The sequence below is a fragment of the Pavona decussata genome, unplaced genomic scaffold, assembly GCF_977016875.1.
Source record: "Pavona decussata unplaced genomic scaffold, jaPavDecu1.1 SCAFFOLD_61, whole genome shotgun sequence".
In the NCBI taxonomy this organism is placed as follows: Eukaryota; Metazoa; Cnidaria; class Anthozoa; order Scleractinia; family Agariciidae; genus Pavona; species Pavona decussata.
In genome coordinates, this window is record NW_028145482.1 from 1,817,501 (window position 1) to 1,831,762 (window position 14,262).

The window sequence follows — 14,262 nt, forward strand, 5'->3', positions numbered from 1 at the left end:
ACTCTTGAAAGCAGGGTTTTTATCTGTCCCGCACACTGTATAAAAATTTTTGAATAACAAGTATGTCATATATACTGTACCTTATATATTCAAAATTAATATAAGTTAAGGTGGGGGCAATTTTTTTTTGTATTAAAGAGGGGTAATTTACTTGTAAACGTATCACGGGGAATTAACTGAGAGATCAACTGAGATTGTAGTAACGCAACTTTGTATTCTAAACTGTAGGAAGGAAAGACATGACAATACTAGCTTGTACTCGATAAACGCGCGCGAAGAGTTCTCTGTTCTCCTTTTTTCACGTGACCTTGTTTATGTGTCCCATGATCCACTACAGTCCACCCCTTCTTAAAGGGAGTAAACTTACGACAAAAGCTTACATGATGAATAAATTTGAAACAAAGCTAACAAGAAAATCTTAACAGTCTAAAATCCTCACGAGTCCACTACAGTCCACCCCTTCTTAAAGGGATTTTAGTTTTTCGAAACTAAAGTTGCAAACATGTCTTTGTCAAGTTTTAACAGATAAGTTCCTCCATGTGAGCCTCCAGACATGCATAGATAAGGGCACTTTGAAATCAGTCCTTTTAGTTTTCCGCAACGTGTCAAAATTTCCTGGGCATCTGGAATCTGCTGGTACACTGCTTTGCAGGCCTCTGATGCATATGTCTGTGCACTTGGTAGAGTGTTCAGATACTCTCCAAAAGTAAATGCTACCTTTACCATATCAGGATCAATCGGATTCGCTGTACTCTTTTGGGTGGGTAATTCTGGAGTGGTAACAGTCTCTGTGTTGGGTGGTTGGTCTTCATGATTTCTGAGACCATGAGCTGCTGCTTCTGAAAGTTCATCTGGAATGACAATGATCTTCTCAATGTTGACTAAGTTCATCCTGAGTGAATTTATGTCGAAGTCTTAACAGATCCTGGCGACCATGGACATGTCCTATAACAGTGTAAGGACCATCAAATCGACGGATGAACCGTGTGGCTGATCCTTTGGGTTGTGAGCTTGGAGGTGGTCTTTGAACATAAACTTGCTTTCCTTCAGCTATGTTAAGTTCTCGGGATGATTTGTCATAATATTCTCTCTGAGTTCTTTTCATATCTGCTTTGATGCTGTTAAACTGTTTTTGGGCTTCACGCATACGAAACACAAGCTGCTCTGCATAGGTGCTTGTTGAAATGCTTTCTACTGGTAAGTCAAGAGTAATAACTTCAGGTGATGGTGCGTTGCGTCCAAATACCAGGAAGAATGGACTAATCTGACCCGTACCAGGAATTGGAGATACATTGTGAGCATATACAGCTGGCTGCAGGAATTCTTCCCAGCGTTCCTGATATTTCTCACAATAAATTCCTATTGCTGCATTCAACCATCTGTGAACACGTTCTGTACTTCCATTGAGGCGAGGACGGTAACTAGTTGTAACAATGTGTTCAATTGAGAGAAGTTTTGTTAGCTGGCGTAATACCGCATTAAGCCATTCTCCTCCTTGATCACTTTGCAAGACCGCTGGAAATCCATATTGCAGGAATACATCATTAAACAGGGCTCGGGCGGCAGTAGTTGCTTGTTTATCTGGTACTGGAATTGCACGTAAGAAATTAGAGTAGGGACAAACGGCTGTTAAAATCCATTTGTTACCAGTAGCGGTAGTAGGCAATTGTCCAACATAGTCTATTCCAATGGTGCTGAAGGGAGGGTCATATATGCAAATCTGCATCGGCCCATGTTTGGGATCAGTAGACTTAAATTTTATACAGGCGGGGCATCGCCTGATCCAGTTGCGCACATGCTTAGCCATATTTGGCCAATAAAAGTCATGTGAAAGGGATCCATGGGTAGCTTCTCGTCCTCGATGCATTCCCAAAGGCGAATCATGATACACTCTTAACAGATGACGTTGAAGTTGAATGTCATTGGGAACCATAATCCGATAGTGACCTGGGTCCTCCATAAGCTCATCACGATACATAAGCAAACCGTCAATAACAGATGAGCGTTTGGCCATTTGTTTAACCCACTGCAAGTGTTCCTTTGGTATGTTCTTGAGTGCAGAAATATCCTGATTGGAGCTATGAAACTTAATCAATAGATCGCACCAGTAATCCTGTAGCTGTCTCTTAGCAAAACTTGATCGATGGCAGTTTAAAGATTCCAAATTTTCGAAGTCTTGAAAGTTGCACTCTGAGGACAGACTTTCTTGAGATTTAGGAACTTGTGGATTCTTGGACTGGCTTGTGACTGAAATTTTGACTTGAGGCTTCTTTGCACATTTAGTTCTCTCTGAAGCAGTGACAAGACAAACTGGGTCGAGACAATCAGCTTGAGGTATAAGACATGCATTGTGTAAACAAGCCATAGTATTGTTAAATGTTCCATGAACAAGCTCAGGGGTATGGTGCGGAACATCTACTGAGGTTGCAATGATCAGAAATGTGATAACACCATTCTCCGGAGGTATGAGAACATTGTCTTCAGGAATGTTCTCTTTGACAGAGTGACGGCTGAGGACATCGGGAACAACATTTGTTTCCCCTTTTCTGTGTTCGATAAAAAAATCAAACTCTGCCATGCTCATGCACCATCTTGCAACTTTTGCCTGCTGTGGTGCTATGGTAGTTAACCATTTCAAATTGGCATGATCCGTTACGACTTTAACTCTTCGGCCTAGTATGTAAGAGCAAAACTGTTCAAGACCCCATTTCACTGCAGAGAGTTCCTGATGCATGGTTGTCCAACGTGATTCAGCTGGAGTAAATGCTCGGGATGCAAATCTCACAGGACAAAGCACGCCATCCTTCTCTTGAGCCAACATTGCTCCACATCCAAGCTTACTAGCATCCACATGTAATTCAAACTGAGCATTCCAATCAGGATGGAACAACATAACATCTGGGCCTGTGATTGCTTGCTTCAAGTCTTGAAACTCTCTTGCTGTTTCTTCTGTCCACTGAAATTGTACACCCTTCTTGAGGAGGGAACGCAAGGCTTGTGTTCGGGTAGACATGCAGGGAATAAAGTCTCTAAAATATCCGCAGAGTCCAAGAAAACGTTTCACTGCAGAAGTGTCAGTTGGTGTGGGCATAGATAAAATTGCTTTGACTCCTTTGCTTGTTGGAGTTCGGCCATCTTGAGTGATCCGATGTCCTAGTATTTCGATTTCTCTTGAGAAGAATGTACACTTGGAAGGTTTCAGTTGCATGCCAACTTTAACCAGTCTCTGAATCAATAATGAATACTGTGCAAGGGCTTCCTCGTCTGACATTGCCCACTGAATTATGTCATCAACATAAATAACCAGCCACTTATGTAAGTAATCTGCAAATACAGTGTTCAAAATCCGCTGAAAGGTGTTTGGTGCTGTTTTTAGTCCGAAGGGAAGTCTCAGAAATTCATACAATCCCAGGTGTGTACAAAAGGCAGTTTTATGTTGATCAGACTGACGGATAGGAATTTGCCAGTAACCACTGACCAAGGCACATTTCGCAAATACTTTTCCTTGGCTGACGGCATCCAGAACACTTGAGATAGATGGGATAGGGTAACCATCTCCTTGCGTCACGCTGTTGAGGTGACGATAGTCCACCACAAATCTTGGAGGTTGCAGTTTACCCTTTTCTGGAGGTTTGCGAACCAGGATGCATGGAGAACCCCATTCTGATTGACTTGGCTGAATTATCTTAAGGTTCAACATCCGCTCGATTTCTGTTTTTATAGCTCTGAGTTCTGCTGGACTCTTCTTGTATGGGTGAGTATAGATGGGAGGGGCATCCATTGTGTCAATTCTGTGCTCGAGCCCCTTGACAGCTCCAAGTGGACTACCAGGGAGAGAAAATGCAGTAGGATATTGACAGATAAGTTCCTTGAATCTCTTCATAATGTCTTCATCAATGGTGGAATAGGCTAAGCTGTCTAGCTCCAAGGCATGAAATATGGCATCGGTGTAGGCAGGTGAGTAAGGGTCACAGGTCGGTTCTTCTGCGGGAGGAAACTCTGGACCTTGACAGTCAAATTCTGGTAAGGCATCACAAAAAGGAGACAGTATGGACGAGTTGAGACCAGAATCTTCCATTTCTTTTGTTTGAACTGAAAGTTGCCATTGCTTTGGAGCACAAGAGTCTGAGTCACAATGCTCCTGCTTAGTGTTCTTTGGAGGTTGAGATGGAAAGGCTAGCTGCTGTGCATTTGCCCATGTAAGCCATCCATCTGCAAGCTGTCTGGCAGTAGCGTCAGCTGCTTCTTCGAGAATAGCATCATCATCCTTTGACATGTCTCGCACATTACCAAGAATGACATTCTCAGGGATACTTGTCTTCTTCAACTTAGATTCCACTGCCAAAGTTGTACAATACGTGATGCGCATGTCAGGAACTTCCTCTGTGTGAACGGAAGCTGGTGTCTCAGGAAGGTCTATGAGGTGCGCATTGTAGTAGGGCTCACTGTTAGGGCGTGTGCTTTCTGGCATTGTAAGACTTGAAATTTTGCTCACATCAAAGGGACCACTGAGGACTTTAACGCCTGGTTGAATCTCTTTGCCCTCAATCCATAATGGTTGACGCACTGCTTGATATCCCATGAAAGCTGCAGAAAGTGTAATGCAGACTGTAAGAAAGTTAAGACCACGATGAAGGGATTGTGAATGCTTGTGAACACCTGGTGGTGGTGCTCCGGTAAGAAGGCATGTAACACTGACATGTGGCTTTTGCACTGTCGCTCCACTTTCATGTGATGAGGACCCATTGGGCACCGAGACTCTTGTGAAGCCTTGAAGTGGATTGTCGAGAGAGCACTGGACACGAAACTGCATACTGGGATGCCGAAAGGTGATGCATGGAACATAATGATCAACCAATGCTTGAGTTGCATGAAGGTGGTTCTCCCCAAAGAGTATTGGCCAGACAAGGCCTGGAACAATGAGCATAGTGAAGACAGTTTCCGTTTTTGTTTCCCATGTGATGGGGATTTCCATGGTGGCAACTGCTTTAAGGTTAGATTTTGGATCCGCAGCTGTAACAGAAATGGGTTCCTGTAGGGCACAGTACTTGAGATCAGACCGTTTGGAGGCAACAAAATCAGCATGTACTTTGCTCACCAGAGATACAGAACAGCAGCTATCCAAGGGTAAGGGTAGTTGTTGACCTGCAGATGTAACATAGGTCCACAGAATATTACGCTGTTGTAACTGAGCTTCTTGCGTTGCCGAAGGTGCAGGGATGGTAACAGCAGGTAATCCAAATAAAGGAGTAGATGATGATGGCTGATCAGAAGTAACTACAGGAGGTGGTCGTGAAGTTGAGGTTGAGATTTGGTTTTCAGAGCCCGCAGGAACAGAAGATGAGGATTTTTCCGGACACAGAGCTTCGAATTTGGCCAGACGAGTAGACAAGACCACAAGTTGCTGCCTGAGAGAATTAACCTCATCGGATGGAACAGTACTGCGAGATGTGCTGGACGGGCGATTTTCAGAATGTCTGATAGCTTTACAACCCCATTAATTACAGCGTTGGCATTTGTGTTGTCGGCCATATATGCACTTGTTGCCATCTTCCTCACAATTAGATTTCGGAAATCGATTGTAATTGTTGCAGACCTCGGGTTGTTTTGAAGCTTCTTTGCGGTTTTTCGGACAATACCGTGACAAATGATTTGTTTCTCCACAATTGTAACAAACTCTCTGCTGTCGTTGGAACTGCTGATCTGGAGATTTCATGGCGGTCGAAGAAACAAACGCATTCGGTGGTGTTACTTTCCACTCATTGAGCGACTGATTTGCATTTAAGGCGGTGGGCGGGGTTTGAAATGACAACTCAATGCGACGAGCTGCTTCAACGGTCTTATCGAGTGTTTCAAATTCTGCTGCTTTCACAACGAGCTGCTGAGCAATACGGGAATTGACTTTAGAAATAAACTGAGAAATTGCAAACGTGGGACAATCTTTCTCAATCTTTTCGCCAAGTTTTTCCAATTGATGCAGTAATTTCTTGTATTTGAACGCGAATTGTTCCACTGACTCGCCACGCTCTTGCTGGATAGCGCTTAACTCGGCGGCTAATCGGCGGCACTTGTCTTCTTTGGATTCACCGAATTCTGCACGTAATCGTTCGATACAAATGTTAAGTTTGTCCTCTGCCGCTTTTTCTGCATAGCCCTCTGTACTTTTGGCGATTGACAACACCGACCTTGGCCAGTCGCCAACACGTTGTTCCAGAAGCGACAAGCGTGTTTCGGCGGGAAGATGCAATGTTTCCTGGGTTAATCGCTCCAAAAATTCGGATATGTCGTCTTGTATCACAGAAACTCGACGAAACGATGGAAGTTGCATGGAAGGCATGCGAAGGCCTTGATTCTTGTTGTGATGAGAGGCTGTAGGAGCTGCTTCAGCCATCTGACCGACTGTTTGAGTGACTTGAGAAACATTTGTAGTGAGGTCCTTTACAACGCTGACGAGTCCTGCCACAACTCCTTGTAGTTCCTCTATTGTTGCCATGTTTTTTTTGAGACTTGGATTCTCCACCACTTGTAAACGTATCACGGGGAATTAACTGAGAGATCAACTGAGATTGTAGTAACGCAACTTTGTATTCTAAACTGTAGGAAGGAAAGACATGACAATACTAGCTTGTACTTGATAAACGCGCGCGAAGAGTTCTCTGTTCTCCTTTTTTCACGTGACCTTGTTTATGTGTCCCATGATCTACTACATACTGAGTGGGGGGGGGGGGGGGGCAGGCACTGGGGACAGTAATCAAGGGAGGTGATTATTTTAAATATTGGGTACCAAGTTAAGAACAAGGCCACTTCTAACATCCTAGAGCTTCAAAAAGTCAAAGAAAGGTGACTGACTGAATTTACAGTAAATACATCAACATTAACACAGGCTTCAGCGAATACATGAGGATGCCACACGCAAAATTCATGGCTCCCGTTGAACAAATTGCTCCCTTAATGTAACCAAGAAAGAAACTTGTATGAGGAAGTTCAAGGACTGCAGCGAGGGTCTGTCTAGAGTGGCATTTGTTAAAAAAATCTCACCACACAGAGTCAACTCATGTCGGGATGTGTCCTTGCAACATGTCCGTGAGACTTTCCCCCGTCCCATTTTCTTATGTGTGAGATCGCTGCAATTTTGTCCATGCTATACATGCATTTCCTAGCTACAAGTCCCTGCTACACGTTCCTTAGTGTGCATAGGATGCAATTTTGTCGCTGGCCGCCTACATGTCACAGTGACATATGTCCCCTCATGTTTGGGCACCTATAGTTTGTTGACTTGGTTCTCACAAGGCTGCATGGTTCCAAGTATTGGTTCTTAGAAAAAGATATACCAGGGCTATAAACCCCATACAAAGTGTTGTGGCCAGTTTTCCTCTTGAAAAAAACTGAATTTTTTTGTCCTGTTTAAGCATCTTTAAATATAACCAACACCTTTCTTTTTTTTTTTCTTTTTTTTTCTTAACAAATATTGTATCATACTTTTAAAGGGCATACAATTAGTTGACTATATTATGCCCTTCTCCACTCCTTTCTTACGCACTGTAACCTTCTGTAATACGCTCATGTGGAGTAAACAAAAAATACAAAAAAAAATACAAATACATTTATCATAGATTAAGGCATTCTGCATTCAATGTGATTGTTTTTCAGGGTTGGAAACAAATATGGGCCCCTCTGCAAGTGAAAATTCCTGCAGATCTATAGTTACCAGAGAAGGAGGGGTACCATTACCTCCTGAAAATGGTAAGGGCTATTATTAAGTTAAAATTAAAGATTCGTCTGTTTTGGTTCCATTCCCAAGGCAATGACCTTATGTTAGTAAGATTGCATTTATGCAATCATCTACCCTCTGCAAGTTACCACCTAGTTATAAAATTGATTTCAAATGTAATTTCACCCTCTGCTGCACATGCAAGTAAACAAATGTGAAAGTAAAAAGCACTTTGAAAAATCTTGTAGACTAGCTGGCAATGCCACTACGTTATTTACATTGTACCCAGCGGTTGTCATCGCTGCGCACTCACGTCTGACGTTGTCTGTAATTTCACCCTCTGCTGCACATGCAAGTAAACAAATGTGAAAGTAAAAAGCACTTTGAAAAATCTTGTAGACTAGCTGGCAATGCCACTACGTTATTTACATTGTACCCAGCGGTTGTCATCGCTGCGCACTCACGTCTGATGTTGTCTGTTCCATGTGCTCACCATTGCTTCGGCCCGAGTTGTCGTATAATAAACCTTCGAGTTAAACGCAGTGTTTCCTCCTTATTGGCGTGGTGGCAGCGCTTAACCCACGTCTCGAATTCCCTAAAACAAGTGTGGACTTCGGATCCTGCGACATCTACTCCGTAACAAGGTGACAAATCCGTTTTTTCGGGTGAGCGATTGGGCAATTCCAGAAAATATCGATACTCAACAACGGACGGCTTCCATGTTTTGACCCCCCCTTGCCTTCGGAATTTCCAAAATGCGTTACCCCCCCCCCCCCATGCCCTCAGAATTCCATAATCGTGAAACCCCCTCCCCTTCAGAATTTCCGGTTTTTCTGGGTAGTTATACATTTTCGACTTAGCAACGTCTATGTGAACAAACGAACATGAATTTATGCCTCCTCAGGGCTGTGATCTAGCAGCGCTAGGTGACAAGCTTTACTCTTCAGCGACAAGAAAAACCTACCGCTTGTGGCCAGGCTGTGAAAACTTCTTTTTAAGTCCGAATTTGGCTATAATAATAAACACCATTTACGGCAGTTTTACTCCTCTTTGTTTTCTTGTGCTGTTTTGACGTTTACAAAGCAGAATAGCTCAAATTCAGACAGTTAAAATCTTTCAGCGGTCAAATGTACCGTCGAGTCTTGTTGCGTTTTTATACGTCATGTAGTGTGCACGAAAAGTGTTCTCATGAAATGTATCATGATCTATCGATGCTTGTCTTCTGCTTCCGCGGTCATACGTTCGTGGATAATTTTATTTAGGAACTACAAAAGTCCACTACAATAGCGTTTTCAAGGAACTCACTCTACACTTTCTTCTCCAGAAATCCCACCTGTGGAATTCACCAGTGCCTTCGGATATCCAATCGTAAATACCCCCCATGCCCTCAGTGCAGAATTCCATAATCGTGAACCCCCCCTCCCCTTCGGAAATGTGTGGTTCCAGAAAATATCCATACCCCTACCATGGAGGGAATTGGAAATTCCAGAGGGGTGGAGGGGTGAATGGTTGGATAAGTTTCCAGAGGGTCAACTTCACGTTCATGTCAGACATAGTTGTTCAAAATTGTAACTTACCAACTTCGCAACTTTGTAGATCTTTCTTGAAGACGTTACTTTGTTTAACTGTTTTATAGAAACCCTTAATGTTACATTTAAAAACATGTTTCCCTTCTTTGAAAAGCCTTTGTAAGTGAAGTACTCCAACTGAGACAAGAAATCTATGTCTGCGTTGCCTGACTCAGTTATTATAAAACTGTTGTTTGAGAAACTTTCTTGCGTAGAAAAATATTGTTCACTGGCAACAATTGAATTTGTATCAATGTTTAAAAGGGAAAATTTTGTATGGCTATAAAGTGAAAGCCCCAATTTATAAAACATTGAAATATTTGTTTGTTATTTTTGTATGCTGTGTAGAGTTACGGGCAAAGGTCAATTCCCGGGGTCAATTATAACTGGTTTGTCAAAACTGACCCGTGTTAAAACTTATTTTGTCCAAAGCATTTCTACTCAAAGTCCAAAACTATTAACTTAATTTCTATGCAAAAATTCAACAAAATAGAGCCAATTCGACATTCTTTTAATGCGTTATTGATCTTATATGAAATTTGCAGAAGAACATGAACATGCAAATTTCGTTTTGCGGCTCCATTTCGTCTGCGGTTTCAAGTTACGATCTGAAAGGTCAATTTGTCTCCCTGCCCTGCTAATGCTTATTTTGTCCAAGCTATTCCAATTCAATAGGAAAACTATTGACTAAAATAACTAGCTAGACTGAATGATTACCAAGAGAAAAATCCATTGAGTAGAACTAAAGCGATAATCCTTTTGATCTCCTACACACTTGCATAGGAACGTAAACATGACATATGCAAATTAAATAAAAACACATTTTTGCATTGCCGGACTTATTCCAACAATTTAGATTTAAAATTTTCAGCGAAGCTAATGGTAAAGTTTGATGTCAATGACCACAGGTAAATATAAAACGCAACAATTATTTCAGTATCAAGAGCTTTTTGGCAAACTCTACCGGTGAAATTGAACGGCGCACACGCTCTTCGATAACGCATATTTTCTCCTCGTGTAGGCAGTGCTTGATATTTCTGAAATGTTCACATCAAACTGATTTTTGAGGCGTTCTTTTGAAATAAAACTTTTCCAGAGGGGGGTGGGGGTGTCTTCTGTATTTGAGGAATTTCCGAAGGGGGGGGGGTTAAAAAATACCTCGAAAATGGAAAATCCTAGGGGGTGGGGGGGTCCTATGTGAAATTCCCTCCTTGGAGGGGGTATGGATATTTTCTGGAACCATACAATCCTAAAAGCCATCCGTGGTTTTGATGGATATTTTCTGGAATCGCCCATTTGTGAACTTTCCAACATGGCCGCCTCGCCTCGAACACCCAAACAGTGGCAACTAACGAAGATCGAGACGATTACTTCGTACGAAAGTTGGCGGCAGAACTTGATCTATGTTCTTTCTCTCGACAAGAACTTTGTTCCCTTCCTCGTTGCAACCTGGCAGAAACAAACACCGACCAATCCACGTAAGGTCCTCACCAACGATGGCACTGCGGTTCCTGAAGTTCAGTGACTCACCACCGCCCAAAAGAACGCCCATCTGGACCTACTACTCAGCCAAATAGCCAACTTCTGTCCTGTAATCAGTGCACCTTCCAACATAGTCCGCGCCTCCTCCGCCAAGCTGTATGGTTTCCCCATAACCCCGGCCTCCCAAATGGCTCGTCAGACTGATTGAGTTACCCCAATGGATGTCATTGGCGAGGTCCACTGCTCCCTTACCTGTGGACAGTGGACATTTGAATTAGATGCCCTTGTTGTTCGTCAGCTAGAAGTTGATATCATGGCTGGTAACCCCTTCATGGTCCGCAACGACATTGGTGTTCGACCTGCCAAACTTCAGATTGAGATAGGTGGCACCGAGATTATCAGCTACAGCTCACCCTCCAGGCATACACGTCAACCCAATGTGCGGCGTACACAATCCATCCTGCTACGCAACCCAATCCGCACAGTTGTTTTGCCAGGGGAGTGTGTCCAGTTCAGTACCCCTTCTGACGCTGACTCCGACACCTTGTGGGCCCTTGAACCCCGGCTAGACTCTCCTTCTAACATGCCATGTAAACCAGGAGATGTGTGGCCTCCTCCCCAGCAAATTCAATCCATAGATCATGCCGTACGTGTCTCCAACATGACAGACTCCCCCATTATTTTGAAGAGCGATGAGCAGCTATGCGAGGTTCGGCACATTCTACCCATCGAAGCCTCCACCTCGCCTTTTCTCCTCCCACCACATGTAGTACTGCCTCTCCTCCAGCCATCTGCAAGCCCTTTTCACCCCGTGTGATCATTGATCCTGATGGGTGCCTCTATCAGGACACTTGTGACAAATTCATAGCTCTCAACCTGGAGTTTGATGATGTGTTCAACCCCTCCATCTCTAAATACAATGGTGCAAGCGGCAAAATTGAGGCTGTTGTCAACATTGGCCCCACCCTTCCTCCTCAGCACAAAGGCCGGCTCCCACAGTACAACAGAAACACCCTTGAGGAATTACAAGCCAAGTTTGATGAGCTCAAAGCTGCCAGCATTTTCGCAAAACCTGAGCAAGTCAACGTCCATGTGGAGTACCTGAACACCTCGTTTCTTGTAAAGAAGCCCAACGGCGGTAGCAGGCTCGTGACATCCTTCGGAGGAGTTGCCCAGTACAGCAAGCCTCAACCCTCCTTAATGCCAAATGTTGACAATGTGCTGCGTGAAATAGGGAAGTGGAAGTTCATGGTTATCACTGATTTGCTGTCTTTCTATCAGATTCCCCTGGCCAATCCATCTATTAAATACTGTGGTGTTGCAACACCATTTAAAGGCATCTGCGTTTACACTCATTCTGCCATGGGAATGCCTGGGTCCGAAACTTGTCTCTAAGAACTGATGTTCCGAGTTCTGGGAGACCTCATCCAAGAGGGGTGTGTGTCCAAAATCGCTGACGACCTCTATGTTGGGGGAAACAGCCCCATTGAAGTGCTTGACAATTGGAGGAGAGTTCTTGCGCTACTCCAAAAGAGCAATCTTTGCTTATCCGCAGCCAAAACTATCATCTGCCCAAGAAAGGCCATCGTACTGGGCTGGGTGTGGTCTAATGGCACACTCTCACCTTAGCCAAGGTACCCATCCCTCTAAGAAAGCCACCAAAATTATTGATGTGAAACGCTACCTTAAGGATGTCGTAATTGCCGCTGACGGTCTTCTCGTTGTGCGAGACCATCAACACTTCCAACCCCCTCGTGAGCTTCTGGTTGTTCCTCGCTCCGTCTTAGACGGCCCTTTAACAGCTCTTCACATCTGTTTTAGTCACCCGTCAAAGTACCAAATGAAGCGTCTCTTCAGCCGATACTTCTTCGCTCTGGACGTCAACAAAGGCATCGACCTTGTATCTTCCTCCTGCCACACCTGTGAGTCAGTGAAATCAATCCCTAAACACTTCCAGCCCCAGTCAAGCGTGGAAGCACCTCGCTCCATTGGCATTTCATTCGCTGCTGATGTTGTCCGACGCCACCAACAATTAATCCTCGTACCAAGAGAGAGACTGTCTCCTCGTACACTTTAACCACCCTTATCCAGAGTGACACCGCAACACCCTCATAGTCTTATGTCCCCAGCTGCGTTCCTTACACGATGGTGGCGCCACAGTCTGTGTTGACCCTGCCCCTGGTTTTTGTGCACTTGCCACCGACCCAATCCTCCATTCCCACGGCATTACGTTGGAGATCGGCAGGGTCAAGAATCCAAACAAGAATCCCATCGCAGAATGCGCCATTGAGGACCTCGGTTTAGAGCTCCTAAACCTGTCCCCTGAGGGAAGACCTGCGTCTGTCGTCACTCTGGGCTCGCCACGGCAAATACAAACTCCTGCGTCCGGCGTGATGGCCTTTCGGCGCAGGAGGTCTGGACTCAGCGCGACCGGCTAACTGGTGAACAGCTACCTATAGTTGACAGACAACTCATCATTAGTCAGAATTTCTCCCGCCAGCAGAATAACACACCCAGTGCAAAGTCTGAGGCTCGTGGCCGTACCAACCTACCCACGGCTGCCGTCTCTGTCGGCGACTTAGTCTTCTTGAAAGGTGACAGAGACAAATCAAAAGCCCATGAGAAGTACCTTGTGGTCAACATTCGTGAGGACCTTTCTTGTGAGCTCCGGAAGTTCACCACCTCTCAGTTTCGCAGCAAACTTTACGTGGTGCCCATGTCTGAATGTTAAACAGTGGCCCCGACAGTTTTGGCTCAGTCTCCGCAGGGCCCCATTCGTGGCCTTCACAAAGCCTCCCCATTTGACTCTGATGATGACGCCGACCCTGTTATTCTACCGCCAAGACACTCCACTGTCCCTGCACCTTCTCTGGTGGCTACTCTGCCTCCCGCCTATGGACAATCCACGGTTCCGCAACCTGCGAATGATGTTGTCCCTGTTCAGGAACTTCCTCCAGTACCTGCAGCCTTTGTTCCACCACCCTGCACTCCAGCCTCCTCTCCAGACTGCTCGGTTCTTTCAGGTTCTCCACCCGAGTCGGCTGCTGTCGTTCCTCCCAGCAGGTCTGGCCGGCAACGACGGGCCCCCTTTTGGCAAAATCAGGACTGGGACTTAAACTAGCGTGCTAGGCTTTTGCATTCTTCCTGGTAGCACTATTCCGCGTCCTTTCACCTTACATTTATTTAGTAATTTTCTGCTACTCGCTACACTTAGAAGAACAAAACTAAGGGACCAGAGACTGCACCTATTGTGCTTGTATCAGTTTAGTTTCAGGTCCGCTTTCTGCGTTGTTGTTCTAGTTTATGTTTCTGTATTTAGTCGTTTATATTGCATGCATATTCAGTTTACTTCTGTGCTTTATTGCCAGAGAGAGAGTTAGAAGGCAACCACGCCACTACGTTATTTACATTGTACCCAGTGGTTGTCAATGCTGCGCACGCGCGTCTGACGTTGTCTGTTCCATGTGCTCGCCATTGCTCTGAGTTGTCGTATAATAAACC

The 14,262-nt window shown here is 44.6% G+C and overlaps 1 protein-coding gene and 1 pseudogene across 10 annotated transcripts in view; both read left to right on the forward strand.

Annotated features, from left to right (window-relative positions):
• Positions 1-14,262, forward strand: part of LOC146479020 (uncharacterized) — a 42,564-nt gene that overhangs the window by 5,250 nt on the left and 23,052 nt on the right. For 6 of the 10 annotated variants that reach the window (XM_085111280.1, XM_085111282.1, XM_085111281.1 and 3 more), the window contains one exon: positions 7,651-7,743. The exons of the other annotated variants lie outside the window; for them this stretch is intronic. In XM_085111280.1, the coding sequence (XP_084967406.1) occupies positions 7,651-7,743 (93 nt within the window). The remainder of the gene's footprint in view (positions 1-7,650; positions 7,744-14,262) is intronic. 10 annotated transcript variants of the gene reach the window in all.
• Positions 10,592-14,166, forward strand: LOC146479021 (uncharacterized; annotated as a pseudogene).